At 35.1% G+C, this 17,926-nt stretch overlaps 1 protein-coding gene across 4 annotated transcripts in view; it reads left to right on the top strand.

Annotated features, from left to right (window-relative positions):
* The window catches only part of CACNA2D1 (calcium voltage-gated channel auxiliary subunit alpha2delta 1), a 379,624-nt gene that overhangs the window by 200,457 nt on the left and 161,241 nt on the right, over positions 1-17,926 (top strand). For all 4 annotated transcript variants that reach the window (XM_017835197.1, XM_017835200.1, XM_017835199.1 and 1 more), the window contains exon 5: positions 1,104-1,148. In XM_017835197.1, the coding sequence (XP_017690686.1) occupies positions 1,104-1,148 (45 nt within the window). The remainder of the gene's footprint in view (positions 1-1,103; positions 1,149-17,926) is intronic.

The raw sequence follows: 17,926 nt of genomic DNA, 5'->3' as shown, positions 1-17,926 counted from the left end.
GGGAAAAGCAAAAAGCATGAGTTCATGTTAATAGCATTTACCTCAAATGGCATTTAGCTCATCTGTAATATATTTCATGTCTGACTCTCTAAAAGGTCACAAAGAAGAATAAATGATGTCATTATTTATGGAGTGAGGAAAACGATGGTTTATAAAGGTGAAGTGCTTTACCTTGTAGTACATGTCATGGCACTTTTTTAGTGCAAGTAATATTTTAAACACGCTGCTGGACATGAAGAAATGTAATTTCTCCTTTATTTATTCAAAATCTGTGAAGGGACTTAAAAATACTATGTCCATACTATTTAATAGAGAAATGCACGTAACAATTGCTTGATTTTGATGAAAAGCTGTTGGGCACATTGCAGCAATTCTATTTGGTGGAAAGCTACTACAGCGAACCTAAGTCTTTGAGGCTGTTAAATGGCTCAGAAATATTTCAAGAGAAAACAAAACTGTATTCCATAGGAAATAGCCCAGTTTTCAGACTGCTGAATGAAGCTTCTCACTGATTCTGTAATGGAAACTAGCAATCTTCTCCTTCTTTGCTTTACTTGAATTACATGGTACAGTGTTTCTACAGAGCTGCCAGGATCTGCTCTCCACTACCACAGCCAGACTGCTGTGATGTATTTTCGCAGATTGTATTTTCGCCGTGGGAGGTGAATAGAAGAATAAACGTGTGTGCAACAAATACTTAACCCACTTAGCAACGCTGTATCTGTTGTCTGCTGGATGTCATGGTGCATAAATCACCTAATTGCACGGGGGAAGTCACATGTCTGTAACAGAAACAACTTATGGAAGGCTTTTATGAGCTCTCGAGTTTGTCCAATGTTATCTGTACTTTTCTAGCTGTGTTTTGGGTGACTTATGTAGCTTCCCAAGGGAGAAGCATTAAATGTATGAACATAAGCACGAGCATGACAAATACAACACACAACAGAGAGCAAGCAAAGATCTGAGTCTGTCTTGTTTCAAAGAGAATACATAAAGAACTGTGTTTTTTATTTCAAAATGTATTTTACAATAGTACAGAGTATTGTTACTTAAATTTATTCTCGCCTTTCAAACTAACAGAATTACTTTTCTTTCTCTTACAGAATAATGATATAATCTATTACAATGCAAAAGATGATCAGAATGATGTAAGTAATGTTTCATTTAATTTCATTTCCTTTTTTAAATCCTAGATTTACTTGTAAATTAACTTGTAATCCTTGAAAATTAAGGGATTGAAAATATTAATGAAACTCTAAGACTAGCATTTAAATATTTTGCAGAAGCAAGAAAGCAAGAAACTTAAAAATGTCTCCAAATTCTCCTCAAGAGCCAGATAATATTTTATGTTCTAATTCTCAATGTCTGTCTCCTTTCATGTAGCTTGGGTTACTGATCAGTCAGAGTATGTGCTGAGAGAATAAAGATGCATACAGCAGTATCATTCACTTTTTGAAATGTAATAAAACCATAATTACAGGTCTGGAGAATCAAAATGATAAATGTAAATAATTTACTCTGAAGGAGCCATTTTCTGGCCTTATTTTCCAAGCTCATGTTATGGTGTTCTGTATTCTTTGTAAGAAATTTTTTACATGAGGAGAAGGCAGATGTAAAATGCTACTGAAAAATTATTTTCATGCACTTTGTGGTTGCTTATTTGACTGTAGCAAGCTTTGGGGAAATTGAAAATCCAGTCACAAGATTTAAACTAAATGTATGATACTTCAATTTCTGGTTTACTAAAACTCTTCCTTTAAGAGGTTTGAAGTCTCCTATCTGCCATTAACTGTTAAAAATCTTTATGTCTTCTGGGGAGAATACAAGTTATCCTCACCTTCACTTGAGATAATACAACTGCTTGTCTTCATTATAGGTTTAATTTATAAAACCGTAGAAAAAATATTTTAAATGTATTAATCAGAATTGCCAGCATGCTTCATTTGCACTTTTTAATCAAGTATTCTTTAGAGATTGATGGCATCACTATTATAATTGATGCCTCTGCTGTAAGGCAATTAAAGAAGATACATAGATCATGTCAAGCAGAACTACTATATATGCTTATATAGAGTTATGAGTACTTGTATCCAAATACAACAAACCAGACTGTCCTGAGTTTTAAAATGTGCATGTTTTAGGTAAACTTCATAAAAACTAACCTAAATTTGAAAGATATTAGTCTGTTCTCATTAAAGTCACTAGAATGGCAGGTGCTGATCACTTCTGGAAGCAGAATTACAATGCTTAAATATTGGGTTCATCCAGGTCTCAAATATGTATGCAAACACTACAGACTCTTCTCCCCTGTTCCTGCCTGAAAAAAATGCTCGAGACAGCCTTTCTTTTTTTTCTTTTTTTTTCTTTTTCTTTTTTTTTTTTTAAATCAAGAGATTTTAAGAGAATCATCTCTGAAGCACTGGTCAGTAAAACTGCTTTTGCCATCCGTTCTTTTCTGCCTCTAAGTCCATATTTTTTCCTTGTCCATGCAGCGAGCCTTCATTTATTTATGGGAAATGATATTATATTCCTTTTTCAGTACAATTAAGAATAATTAGCAGCAGAAATTTAATTTTTTTTTAGATTAGACATCTAAGCTAGTCCCTGTGGGTACCTCTAGAGAGCTGTTCAGTTTGTTCTGAGACAGATGTCTAAGGTCAGCTGAATCTAGATGTGTATTTCTCTCTGTTGACCAGTTTCTATTACAGACTCTTAAATCTTAACTTTTGGATGGAGAAGAAATTAATCTCACCGGTCCTCCCCGCCAGTTTTAATTTGTCTCCACTCATCCTTTTAGAATTACAACTTCATCAGAAGAGCAATTCTCTTAAACTTAAATTCTGTGTATTTTTCTGTATATGCTGCAGTACAGTTTGCTTTCCTTCTTCCTGTTTACATACCACACTCAGGAGATTTTTCTCTCATTTTTCTTCTACTGTCTTGGTGGGCCTTTTTGAATCTAATCACTGTGTTTTCTTGGACTTAAAAAACAAACAAGAATGTGAAGGTCAATCATTCTTTGGCCTTTGGATTTCTCAGTCTCAGATAAAATGATCAATTTGTAACCCCATAGTCCATCAATCAGTAATAGACCTTTTGTACTCTTTATCCTACAACAGCAATTAGATTCTACTTATTTCCCCTCCCCAATGCTGTCTGTAATGTGGGAGCACTTCATGGTAATTAATGAGTTTTATCGTCACAACAAGGTAGGAGGCATTATATTCCCATTTTTCATATCTCATAGGAAGATAATGGCCAAACCTGTAATTTAATACAGGTCTCTCAGGTTTTCATTCACTGTCCTTTTCCAAGAACCCTTTCAGTTTGATCTATTGCAGCCTGTGCTGTGCACTTTAATTTGCAAGTGTCAATTTATTGTTGTATTTGGACAAATGCTGCAGTGTTTTATTGGACAACCGAGTGGTACCACATTAAGATGCTCTTTCCCATTAGTTTTCATATTACTTTGTTTGTTTTCACTTCTTATCCTTTGTACCACCACCCTATTTATACTAATTTTTGCTGCTCAGTTCTTTCCTCTTCTTTATGCTAGTCTCCATTTTATTTCCAATAATGATTCCAAATCTTGTTTATAGATTCCTTCTCATCTCCTCTTTGCATCTTGCTCTTTTCCCAAATTTTTTAGTGTAACTTCCTGTCATGGTCTCATAAACTCTTTCCTGCACAAGCTACAAGAATCTAAAGAAAAGAAGATTGAAAATTTTTCAGTGATTTGACTTAAAGGACTAAGTATTACAAATAAAGCAATGATTCTTTAATGTGAAACCAGCCACACCACACTGGAAGTGTACAGTTCCCCTGTAAGTCTTACTCCCTAGGCTTTAACTGGGAGCAGCCAGTTGTATCTCTTAAAACTGATAAGCTGTCTGTGCCACATGGTTTAGGAATTATTCCTAATGCAGTGATACCTTGTTATTTTGGAATAATTTTTTAAAATATTAGCTTTTTTTGAGCTTAACCTGTAGCGTAAAGGCAGCTATTGAGTTAGAGCATTATAAATAAGGATGAAAATATCTACATCAAGTTGAAAACCGTTGTAAAAATAAGAAAGGATAATTAGTTGTGAATGTACATATTTTAAAAAAAATCCTGGCATCATGTTTTAACAAACGTTTTAGAAATAATTTCCACCCTTCAAACTTTTTTTCTTTTTTTTTAATATGAAGTTATGCTCCAAGTAATTACAGGGCAGCAGTGAGCAGAGAACAGAACGGTTACCTAAGAGGCATGCTCCTGGTGGGTTTGCTTCTTCCCAAGAAAACACTTGGAGATTTAGAGGCATGCTGACAGTGGCACTGGAAGTTTATTGGGTCTCTACTTGTACCCTTACACAAGTCTTGCCTTTTCTACTAGTTTATGGTGTCAAGGGTTGCAAAGTTTGCTTTTATGTGCAGCTATGATTAATTTAGGAAAACGAAGTCTGTTGATGAATTGTCCCAGATTTACTTGTAACCAAGTTTGAGCCTTTTCCAAATTTGATTTAAGAAATGCTATTTTTTCTTTTTTTTTAGCTCTGACCAGAAGAATTCGTGAGTTTTCTGGCTTTTCCCCTCATAGCATATATTGAAAAATAGTAGAATGATTTAATTTACACAGGTGTAATATTTTATTAATTTCATAGCTGAACATCAGAAAAGAAAAGTTTCCTCTGTAAGGCAATGTCTCAAGAGCTGCATTTTGGGTCAGGAGGAACCTTTGAGGGGGAAATGGCATCTGAATATGGTCAATTTGGAGGAGAGTCTGGAGCTGAGAGACTCCAGTGATCAAGTCTCAAAGGTTACAGGTATAAAGAGACTTTTCAGGAGACTGGAAGGGTGATGCCAGGTTTCTGCAAGTCCAACAGCTGCCAGTTGCTGGATTGAAAAGTGAGACTGAATGTAATGACCTGCCCTGACACTACAGAGAAAGCTGGGACAGGGATTGCTTTTACATGTCATCTGACAGATAAAGATTTCCTCTAGCTTTTCAAGGTTTTTTTAGCTTTACTCTGATAAGACATACCTTTAGAAAGCTCCCTTTTTTTCTGCATATGTAAGAGCAGTTTTATCTCAGTGCTTTCACTGGGTCTGGGTGCCAGCATACAAATAAGAAAATCAATATCCTACTATCTGGGTTTAGCTACCGGTGGATTTCAAAGTATCATTTTTTTTTCTGAGTTAAAGCTAGCGACTTTTCAGTATTTCACAGAGAGTGAAGGATAGGCATTTCCAATGAGAAATTTGTCTCAAATAATTTAGGATGAGCTTAAGTGCTAAACTGTAGAGAATCCAGCCTCTTTTTATGATAGGGCAGACTACCAAGAGTAACTTTAGCTTCTTTAGGTCTCTTATTCCCTCTGCCCTCATTATATGATAATCAATACAGTTTGACATTACAGTCACAATTAGGATGTGTTGTGTTTCTTTTCATCTTCTCTTTGTCCTTTACTACTTCAATGATGGAAAAATTGTTAAAATTAGTCATAAAGAATTTGCCCTAGCTATTCTCGTTTATGATGAGTAACTGGGCAAAGTATATGCCATGGAGATTGGAAAGTGTAGTTAGATAACTTGATGATAACTGTGATTTGCAGTCTCTTGCAGTCAAGAAAGTGCCAACGAGTAGCTGTTGTACATACAGCATATTTCTTCAGGGCTTATTTTTATTGTTGCTATTCTTCATGTAAGTTGCAGCTATTTTTAGATTTATTTTTTTCTCTGTCTGAATCTACTAGGGTTTTTCAGCAGGTCAAGATATTTACATATATTTACATACCTAGTTCTCGTATTTTCTGTTTAATGTTACATCTCTTGATGGTATGTGATAGATTTATGCATGTGAAAATTTCATTGGAAAACATCAGTTAGCTCTTGTTTTAGACAAAATTTTTTACATTCTTGGAGAATCATAATACTGAAATGGCCTAGTGACCAAACTTGTAAATAGACTGAAATATTGGTTGACTGATATTTGGAGGAGGTATTTTGCATTTGAACTCTTTGAGAAGTTGATCTGCACCTGTGCCACTTATTCTAAATCTTATCGATATGACATGGATTCTACTGAGGTTTTGTTTGTTTTGGTTTCTGACTGTAATGGGTATTAGCTATACAGACAAATGCCCTATTCTAGCCCTTTTTTTATATAGACAAAGGAGATATTTTGAGAGAGTAGTTTCCTCTTAGGTAGCTACAGGAGAGAAAGAAGATTTTTGCTGGTATAAATTATATCTTTTATAATGAAAGACTGTCAGAGTAACACTGTTGATGCACTTATATAGAGACATTTTAAAGCCTTAGAGAAGTTTCATTATAACACAAATCTGTAATAAATGTCATATTTTTCAACTACATTTTCATTTTGATTAAAATATTAACCTATATCTTTTATTACTGGAATGTAGTGCTTGGAATTAATAATTAAGTCTATAATAAACCTAAAATTTTATGAAACTAGGAGGGAAAAATTGATAGAATCTCATAGATTCCCTAACTTATTTCCATTTTCAGTAAGAACTTCATAGTAGTTGTACTTTCTGATCCCTGAGAGTATTCCAAGTCTCTGTCCTCTGCTTCTCAAATATTCAACAAGTTCCTAAATGTCTCTCTTTTAAGTTACTATATTCTAGATATCATAGGACATACTTACTTTGATACATATGTTTAAAAATTCCATTTTAATTAATATGTTTGAAAATGAACTGCGATAAAAAGGTAGATCCATACTTAATCTTTTTTTTTAATGTAGCAATTTGGTTATACTTTAAGGAATTGTTTCTCTTTCACTGCAGTGTATAATAAAAATAATATTATGGCCAAAATATGCACTTCTTGCTGTAGTGAAGATTCTGTTATAGAAGTGAATTTTGTTATAAGATAGCAAAAAGCATTTTATTTTTATGTTTTTATCTTTCATCTCATTTTCATTCTTTTTTTTTTCCAATACAAGACGACATATTGTTATTAATTCTAGTAATTTCATGGTACTTTGACTTCCAGATCTTTTAGGAAAATGCAAATTCCAGTGTTCTTGCTGTGCACATTTCTTTCTCACATCAGGAATCCTATTTTATCTAACAGTGTGATTTGGATGCCATTCTTTAGAAAATAAGCATTGGAACTGGTAGCGAGGGCATGATTGACGTTGTCTGCTTTAGTACCAAGACTTTTTGCATTGTTTACTGAGGAATGTGTGCCTTTCTCAAGTGTCACTGGGAAACATGTCAGTTCTTTCCATTTCAAGGCATTATAGGTAAGCTTGAGTCCAATCCATAGGGCGAAAAGCCATTTATTTGAGCTTCCTATTGAAATTATGATTGCCACAGGGAGCAGGGATTCTTACTTTTTTCCTTCTTTTTATTTATTTTTTTTAGTATTATAATTAAAAAAAATAGGTGTCGGGTTTGTATTCCTTTATTCAAATTTGTTCAAGTCTTCCCTTCTCCCAAATGAATATATGTTCAAGCTTGCAATGAAAAATACATGATAATGAAATAAATGACTGCCCCAAAGCTGTCTCCTACCTGTGAAACAGAGTTATGAAATAATAATGGCAAGAGTGATAACTGTAGTTGTCAGTGTCCTAAAAAAAGATGAGAATGTTCTTAATGCAGAGAATCCTACCTTGAAGGCACATTTGCACAAAAGAGCAGTGCTTGAAGTCTCCCCGTGGAGGCTAAGTTTGTGCCACATCAAAGATCAAAATTCAGCCCCAAAGCTAGTGATTCATCAGTTTAATGGAAAATCTCTTGCTTTAGGGTATTTCCTACTAATATCAAATTCATGAGTGATAACAGTTGCAGTGAATGCAGTGTAATTGTTTATTGGTAAATAAAAGCAACACCAAAAGCTGAACATGTCATAGGATGTTTATAGCATTTGAAGCAGTGATTTTTAGCAAGCACTTTGTTGCCTGATTACAGATAGAAATGTTGTATGAGTGTTCTGACATGCTGTACGAGTGTTCTGACACATCACCTTGAAACGTGTGGGTCACACTGAGATTTTTAGCGGTACAAAACAAAAGAAATTACTTCATCTGATGTTTTCACATGACTGATAGAAGATGGAAGTAGGCTTTGAAAATTGCAAGTCATGTCAAGAATCCTGGAATAGAGCACTTAAATATTTCAATAAGACTTAATATTTAGACTCAAGATATGTAAGTCACCAAAATCTTCAAGGCATGTTTTCAAGTTCAAGGTAAAAAAGAAACTAGAAAAGGCAATGTGCTGGTGGGTGTATCCTCTGTGATTCTGTTGATTTGCTGCTTGTGCATATGTTAGATTGAAAAAATGACCAAAGAAGGCCTTCCTCATAAGTATGGCTGAAATTAGAGGTAAATATTATAATTACAAAATTTGTTTCAATATTCAATTTGTATATGGAACAAAGGAGACACACTGGAATCCCCATTCTGGGAACTGTATACAATTATTATTAGTTGATTGGAGATTAATATATCATTTTGCTTTCCTCAGAGGAAATGCTGCTTAACTCAGAAACATAACATCATATTGCCTTTCGTAGAGATACCTTCCGAGTGGTTTAGGACTCCAAATACATCACCAAACAGGAAATAATCTACACATTACACTATTTTGGAATTTTCAGGGAGTTCCCTGTAGTGTAGGTGATCTGAAATGCAGTTCCTTACCTTTTCTTGCACTGCCCCTGACTGAAAATAAGAGCATTTCTGAGCTGACCTATGTAATCTGCAAAGGACCAGATCACTTTCCCTGGCCTTTGTATACCCTTAAAGATCATCTTGTTCCAACCCTGCTACCACGGGCAGGGACACTTTTCATTAGGCCATGTTGCTCAAAGCCCCATTCAACTTGGTCTTGAACACTTCCAGGGATGGGGCATCCATAACTTCTCTGGGTAGCCTGTTTCAGTTTCTTGCCCACGTGGCTGTGAAAGACCATTTGTGCTTCTGCTTCTGTCTTGAGACTTGAAATCTTCCATGGGTTTTAGAGCTGGTATGTGAAAAGGTGTGTTAAAGGTATTCTTACTCCTCTCTTTATGGTGTGTATTGCAAATAAGTTTTAATTCAGTGGGAAATCACATTGTCCAGATCTAAAAAACATTTGAACTTGGCTTCAGCTGACCTTTTACCTAAGCATTTTATTTTACTGACTTTTTAAAAATTCTTTCAAAATCTATAGGTTGACCAGTTTCTTCTCCCTTTTATTTGTATTTTCTTTTCGTTTGTTTGTGTGTTTCTTTGTTTTCTTCTGATATGCTTATTTTCTTGGGCAGAATATTCTTTAAATTTCCTTTAATCTCTGTGAATGCTATTCTTCTAATTTATTTTGTTTTTAAGATTTCACCATACTAGCATTTTTAAAAAACATATAAATAGTCTTACATAGTGTTACTTAAATTATTATATGGCACTTGGTTTGCAGGGAATTTCAATGGTCCATAAGTCAGTGCATGGTTTAGCGTTACCTACAGCTCTTATCTACCTAGATACAGCTGCCATTTCATTAGTGAAAAGCTGCCTTAAATTTATGTGAGCAAGGGATGTTTATATGGTGCTTTGAGCCCCATTAGTGGGGGAAAAAATAGATTAGGAGGGCTTCTGGAGGTCGTGTAGTCCAACCTTCTCAAAGCAGTTCTGTGCTCCTATTAATGTTGTTATTGACACAGAAGATGGTACAAATTAAGAAGCAGGAGCAATAACCAATTAATATGTTGCAGGATGTGCAAAATCTGGACCTAACCAGTGTGACTGAAGATAAGAATACACTGTGAAACAGGATCAGTTGATGGCTTAGCAAAGCATGGCAAAGACAACTGCATCAGATGAAAAAAATCAAATTAATTAAATGTTCACATTCAGTTGGTATTATAACTAATTCCCAATGAAGCATTAAGATGATTTAACAGTTCTTGCTCTCCAGGGATATGATCTTTAATCAGATGTGGGGATGGTAAAAGGTAGACAGGGCAATTTATTCCAATAAGTGTAGAACAGTTCCTAGTTTGAAATTTAATTGGGTGATGTATGAAAAATCTAAATTCTCTAGAGTGCATTTTGGTCTTGAAATTTTAGGTGACTAAGAATTCTATGGAGCTTTTGTCAATAATGGATATTTTTATTTTATTTTATTACATATTTGAGCGATGTGAAAGAACAATGAAGGAGGCTATGAATTTTAGAGGATTTTTTTTAGTTTAATAATTAACTGGGCTTTTCTGAACTCCTAGTAACACTTCAATCAGTTAAAGATGTGCTTTTCTTCTAATATTGCCCTATATTTCTAGTGTTGATTAATGATATTATCTTATCCAGTCAAACCCCTATTATAGTCAGTGCTGAAGTAGGCAGTTCTGTGCAACACCTGGTAATTTAAGGGCAGGTAGGAAAATCACTCTTAGTGAATACCTTGTCCTGAAACCCTGATTTATCCCAGACCAGGATGCAAAACCCAGGAGGGCTATGGAGATGTTGCCTGAACCTTCAGGAATGGAAGGGATGGAATTAGGGACCACTGAGGCTAATTAGACATATACACGTGTCCATGGGACCAGCTGAGATGGATTCAAGGGTGCTGATGTCACTATGAGGCAGCTCTCAATCATCCTTGAAACACTGTGGGGATTGGAGGTGGGAAAGTGTCACATTTATCTTTAGGAAGATAAATATGTCTTATACTTCTTATGTGCTTAAATATTTAAAATACACATTTCATTTTATCTGACATTGCAGTTCAGCAGAAAATAGGACAGGACAGAAATGAATTTTTTGCATACTGATGTTACTACAGCAGACTTTGTGCAGATTTGCAGTGAAGGTCAGATATAATCTGTAATAATGAGAAAAGAACATAGCTTTTAATTCCTTTGTGATTATTAAATAAGAAATCAAGGTTTGAAGAAATACATATCCTACCTTACTAAAATATCACGTCAGTTTTAGGAAAAACAAGCTGATTGCACAGGTCCCTTTAAGGTAAATTACATCAATTGCTAATATGCTGTGGTGATTTCAGATTTTCAGCACTTCACCCTGTTGTCTGACCTAGCCTCCTTAGCCTTACCTTGTTGGGACACTCACAAAATAAAATCTCTGCCTTTTCAAATCAGAGTAGGTGATCTCCCCGAACTCACTGGTCATTAGTTGCTTAAACAGGCTGGCTCAGGCAATTTAGCATTTTAGTTTTCAGGCAGGAATCAAGGAGATGGAGGAATGATGTTGGCTTGCAAAGTGGAGCAAGTGCCCTTTGGCAGGTCCGGTAGGAATTTGAATAGTTATCGTCAGGTAAAAAGAATAAATCTGTGCAGGTGTGTAATCCTGCTTCTCTGGGAAAACTGCTAAATAGAGTTGAATTTTTAGTATGATATATTGCCATGTTCTCTCCCATTTGGACCACTAATCTACCATGGACCTCCTTCTTTAATACTTGTCATGTGTTGCCTACCTTTTCTAGCTGGGTAGTTGTTCATCTTCTCATTGCAAACAGGCTGTCTTTTTCAGTTTCCTACCTGCAAAATTGTATAGAAGTTTTATTTGGTGATTTGCTACCTATAGCTATAAAATGGAAGGATAGGTCTTGTGCGTATGATTCAAAACATAAATAATATCAGTGCTCTCAGCATTTTTTTGACATCATTGATGATAAAATTCTGGTATAATCATTAGAAATTTGAAAGAATTGCTGTTACAATTTTGCTAATTCCTCTATTACTATCTTTTAATCTTTCAAACAGAAGAGGATTTCCAGAACCTTGGATTTCTGTTTTGAAAATCCCTCCACATGAAGAAATTAAGAAAACCCAATCATTTTCATCTGTTTTTCTAATATGTAATTCACTGAAATGTTACAAGAAGTTAACTGAAATGCTACGAGGTTTTTATAGGATCATGAAGTATTTTGGATTGGAAGGAACCTTTAAGTTCATCCAGTCCAACCCTGTGCAATGAACAGGGACAGATCGAGTTGCTCAGAGACCAGACCAACCTGACCATGCATGTTTGCAGGGATGGGATATCTACCGTTTCTCTGAGCAACTTGTTCCAGTGTTTCACCACCGTCATAGCTAAATACTTCTTCCTTATATCTAGGCTGAATCTACCCTCTTTTAGTTTTAAACCATTTCCCCTTGTCTTATCTCAAGAGTCCCTGCTAAAAAGCCTGTCCCCAGATTTCCAGGTCCTTACATTTGATAAATTAATTACATCAAGGATTCATTTATTCATGAAACCAAAGTCATGATGCAATGAATTTTGTGAATAGGTTGGGATACAAAATAAAAAGAAAACATTATTATGTTCGAGACTTATAATAATTTTATGTGTATCTAAAAGTTCTGATCAGAAGGTGTGAACCATAAAGTCAGATAAATGAATGCATAACCTCCCCAAATGGTTTTGAACCATCCATAAAATATCATATCGTTTTGTATATAGTAGACAAGCCTGTAAGTAGCTGTATAGAAATTATTACCCAAAGATTGTTGCATTCAAAAAATAGCTTAAGAAGCAAATAAATGCTTTTAAATTATTTTTTCTCTATACTTGATACATACTGAAATTACTCAGTTGGCAGAACACTGAAAATAAAATGACCTGTAAAAGTTTTTTTTAATTTTTTAAAATATAACTATTCAATCCAGAGTTCCATTCATTTTCTTACTGACATACATTAACCAATTGATGCATTAGAAGCATATGGAAGCACATAAAGCACTGAAAGCATCTTGCATCTACATTAAATATAATGGCCCTTGAGCATAACATACTGATGGATGCAAATATAAAACTGTTTCCCTACTAAATTCCCTACTACTTTCCTTTCTGAATCTAACCAGACCCTACATATATTCATATATATATTCTTATGTTTATGCATGTTTATTCTTATGCACGTGAACATGCATATGTTCATATTCTTATGTTTAACACCTCCTTGTTGTATAAAGTAAGAATAAAGTAAGAATATTTCAGTTCTGAGCCAACTGTTTTCTTATTTTATTTGTAACTCTTTTACTTGAGTTTTGTCCCTAGGAGTAAACAGAAGGATGCCACTTTTACTTAAAATCTTCAAGTAGCTGAGTGGTGACTGCAGCCCCCCACTGACACACCAATGAAAATAAAATAAACTGTTTGCAGTTCTGTCACAACCGCAGGAACACACTCAGCAGTTTTCCCGCAGCTGGAAAGTCACAGCTATTGAAAAGGAAATAAAAAAATGTTATCAGAAGGCAATGCACTCATTACATTACGTGAAATGATGTGAAAGTGCTGTGGCTATTAGAAATGTGTTCTAGCTGCCCCTTCAAAATTAACTCCCCTCTATCTCATCCTTAGAAGAAATGTTCCCATCCTTTGCTTGCTGCAGGCGTGTTGCTGAGCTGTGTGCTTCAAGCAACATCTCATTTTACTCTCTCTGTTAGGCCCAGTGTAACATTTTAATCAGGCCACAAGCAGTGTTGGAGGTGCTGGGTATGTAGTTCTACAGCATTACTTTCCTCAGGGAGGAAAAAAAAACCAACAAAACAGCAAAATTGAGTAAAACAGAAAAAAAAGAAAAAAAAAAGAGGAAGGCGAAATTCTATGCTTATTTTCTTTATTTCAACAGATATTAGGAAATAAAAACCAGGCAGAAACCTAAAGATGAAAGATAGGTTAGGTTTTTTTTATTCATTTTAAGGTAAGACAGAAAGGAATCACAGAGCAAGAATTTTGATGTCTATAAAACCACAACAATTATAATTTCATCTCCACATTTGTTCTCTAAAATGGCAATGGTAAGGACAGACCCTGGATACTAAGGCAATGGAAAATAGTACCAACCAATTAGTTCCTGTTTTACATAACTATGAAAGCAGGCAGGTATCATTGTTTCTGGATGGATTTCTATTCAGGAATTGAAAGATTATTCTTTTGTCATGATGCTAAATCTGTTCTGATGCTTTGATCAACTCTACACTGTTCCTGAAAAGAGTCTGTTTTCAGAAAACAACTGAAGATTCCTTCAGTTTGCTTGTGGGTTTTTTCTGTGTTTCACTCATGATTTTTTTTAAATTAGCATCAGCTTTCTGATCTTCAGTTTTTAACAGCTGCAAGAAAAAAAAATATGTTTTATATTTGCAGACAAACCTTCTGATTTCCACAGTAACCAGTATTTTTCAACTAAATGAAAATTTACAAGTAGAGATACAAAATCTGCTCATCTTCTCATAGCTGTGATGATGGAAAGTAGCTGAATGCTGCAAAAAGTTATCGGGATATATCCTGCTGCAATGAAATAGGCAGCTAAACTCTGTCATAGTTTCTTGAAATGACCTGGTTTGATTTTGTTTTAATGGATATTTACTTTTCTAGACACATCTTTCAGTGATACTTCTTGGCATAAAGCTTCCAGTTATCTCATGTATATACATTAATTTATGTTCACAAAGCCCTTGAGAAAGAAGTCCCATTATTTCTGTTATGTATTTGGCTTATAAAAAAAACAGAAGGCAGCCCCCAGTTTATTGCAGATCATGCCAAAAGTGATTTAGAAAAGATCACAAAGAATGGCTACAAGAAAACTCACTTTATCCGAATTTTAGCTGCTATATCAATTTCCTTTTATTCTGATGATGAATGGTAGACATATGAAAAAAATATTTTATTTGTTAAAAAAAAAAAAAAGTCTTGAAATGGCACGTGAACTGAAAAGAGAAATGGATTTTATCTGTCTCTCAAAGGAGAGAGAAATTGGTCTGGAAATTCATTGCAGAGAAATGAGTGAGTTATTTTGCTGACTGTCAGTGGTAGGTAACAATGTAATGCAATAAGGGAAGGCCAGGTTTGAATAGATAGAAAATTAATCTTCAGCCACTATCTCCCATGGGATTTTCCTGTGCCAGTATTGATTGCATTTCAGCTCCTGACTTGGGAGAGAAATTGGTTGGAGTTGGATTTTAATTGTATTCACATGCTGGATCACTTTCCTTCAAAATATTTATTTTGCTACTTTCCTGAAAACAAAGTTTAACTTGGTATTTAAACTGTACCAGCTGACACCACAATCTGTCAGGCTTTTAATAAAAATGCCAGACTAAAATAATTAATAATACTGAGGGTTTTCTTTTTAACCATTCCTTATTTTTTTTCCTAATTTAAATGTAAGCTACTTGAAATTCATAAGTTTGACAAATGAAAACTATATAGATTGACTTTCTATAGAAGGATGCACTATAAATTTGATGTGTAAGGCCTGGCACATCATTGGTCGTGCTGGTCAGGAGGTACTGGCCCAAGTGACTTCAACAGTAATTTACATAAAATGCTTCTGATACTTATCTGTTGTGTGTAGAAGTAGTCAAGAGCTTTAGATTTAATAGAACAAAATGCTCCTGTGTAAGGGAAACTATGTAATTTTAAAAGAATTTTGTCATTTGATGTCTTTGGGTTTTGGGACAGATTGATGCCTTGTTTCGATATGAGAGCTGTACATCACAAAGTACTCCCAGGAAAAGTCAACAAGAAGACTAGGAAAGCTTCTACATTAGTTTATGTAGATATAGATCCACTACCCTGCATTAATAAGTTGAGAATAATTTTTAGATTAATGAGTTTTTTTGGTATCATGGAATATTGGTATGAAGAATAACAGACTGGGTCTTTATCACAGTCTTTTTTAGGGGCACCTGGGCATGTGTGCTGTTAGAGATGTGAGAAGTAGATTTTATGTTTGAAAGTTTAAGGCATTCAAGTCTATTAACTAAACCCTTTAATTTTCAGCAAAGTTTAATCAAATTTTGGCAGGAGACTTGAATCTTCTTTCATAGCATATGAGTGAATGGAGAGACTGAAAGGTTGTATTTCTTAATTGGAATGAAATTGAAATATCAAAAAGAAGAAACATGATCCTTTTATGTTCAGATGCTTCAGGAATTTCAAGCAAAAATCTATGTATCTTAATATGAAAATTTCTGTGCAAGACCTGCTAGGATGGACCATAGACACATGATGTGATTCTTGGGACTGTCTTATACAGGACCAGGAGCTGAACTCTGATGATCCTATCTAGTCCCTTCCAACTCAGGATATACTATAATTATGTTTACCCCCTTTCTCTTTACCATACCCTTTCCCTCCCAAATATATCTTGTGGAAAATTAGTTGAAAGAAATCTTTTGACATTCACTCATTCTGGTGTTTTGTTGTAATAATGTGCCCTGATGATTCTCAATTCTTTTCTGAATTTATCTGTGAAAGCACTGAGTTTGTAGTTGTGTAATTTCAGAAATAATAGTTAGGATTTTTTTTTTTAAATCAAATTACTCTCAGGCAGGAGGGAAATTTTGTCACATGAATGATTGATTGTTGAGATAGCATTTGTAGAACTAGACAAACTCATTACTTTGAGCAGCATGAAGCTGAAAGATAATTTGTGAAAAAGACTCCAGAATTTGCTTAATGTTTAGCATTCCAGTTCTGAGGGAAGAAAAAGTCTAGTGTGATAATATAGAGGAAAACAACAACAACAGCAACAACAAAAGCCAAACCAAACCAACCCTCTTCCCACAAAAAAACCCCAAAACCTAAAAAAACCCACCACCATTACCCCAAACAAATCCCTGCCCCCTAAAAAAACCCTAAACAAATGAGCAACAACAACAACAATAAACTCTATGTAAAAATTGAGCCAAATTACATTGTCTGAAGCTATCAGAATGCATATATTTCAAATCATATAATGCATAAATTGTACCAATCCTTGCTCCAGTTTGCACAGTTCAGAGTAAGGTGTAATGGTTGTGGGGAACTGACCTGGACCAGCTGCCAGTTGCCCACCAAGTCCTCTATCACATTCTTCTCTATCACACCCCCACCCCAGCAGCACAGAGGGGAGAAAATAAGACCACTAAAGGCTCGTGGATCAAGATAAAGACAGTTTAATAAAGAAAAGAAATGCAAAGGCTACACATTGAAGCAATAGAAAACAAAAAGATCTATTCCTTACTTCCCATCAACATGTGATGTCCAGACACATCCTGGGAAGTAGGACCTTAATGATAAATGCCTGCCTTCCCTCCTCCTTTCTCTTAGCTTATATTGCTGAGCACAACATCCTTAGCTGTGGAATATCATTTTAGTCAGCTTGGGTCAGCTGTCCTGGCTATGACCCCTCCCAATCTCTTGCCCACCCCCAGAGTGGGGTTAGGTACTAAATAACAAGGTGAACTTAGTGTAAAATATAGCAGCTGTGCTGCATAAAAGTAGTCAGAATTAGTACCCACCTTCTTTTCTACCAAAACTTAATAAACTTGTGTTGTGAGATCCATCTCACCTAATTCTAGACAGCTGTATTGCAGACTTTTGCATCTGGGTGATTTTCCCTATGGCTACATTTACAATCAGTCAAAAGTAGGAGACACTTCTAAAGCATGATTTATGTCATGGGAAAATAGGCATCTAATTAAGATGAGATGAATTGTACTCTAAACATGACCGTTTCTCTTCCTTGCCTAAGAAGGCAGCCTGGGATGATGAGCACAACACTACTATGTTGTTGAACACAGTGGATGTCTCTGGTTAGATGAGTTCTGCCCTTTGTGTTTCCAAAGGAAACCAGTTCCTTGAAACCAATCTGAGACTGCTGCTTACTTTAGGCAACATTTGAATCTATATTTAGTAAACCATTTGTCTGTAACCCTGTGATGAAGCAGATGAGAAAACATAGGCAGTTCATTAGATGACTTTGTGGGTAAGTTAAAATTTAGCTGCCTATACTTTGATAGGGTATAATAATAAGCAGAATAGCTTCAGCACACATGTGCCTGACTGACCAGCAGGTGCTTCATTGTCAGCACTATTTATCAAGCATAACACATTTTCAGAAACTGATGACTCTATAGTATTAAAAATATCCTTATAATTGCCTACAATTGCTGACCTGAGTAACCATTCAGTATCATGG

Source organism: Lepidothrix coronata, unplaced genomic scaffold (genome assembly GCF_001604755.1).
Source record: "Lepidothrix coronata isolate B3197 unplaced genomic scaffold, Lepidothrix_coronata-1.0 Scaffold251, whole genome shotgun sequence".
Classification (NCBI taxonomy): Eukaryota; Metazoa; Chordata; class Aves; order Passeriformes; family Pipridae; genus Lepidothrix; species Lepidothrix coronata.
The sequence above is the reverse complement of the archived record's forward strand: the minus strand, read 5'-3'. Positions and strand labels throughout refer to the sequence as shown.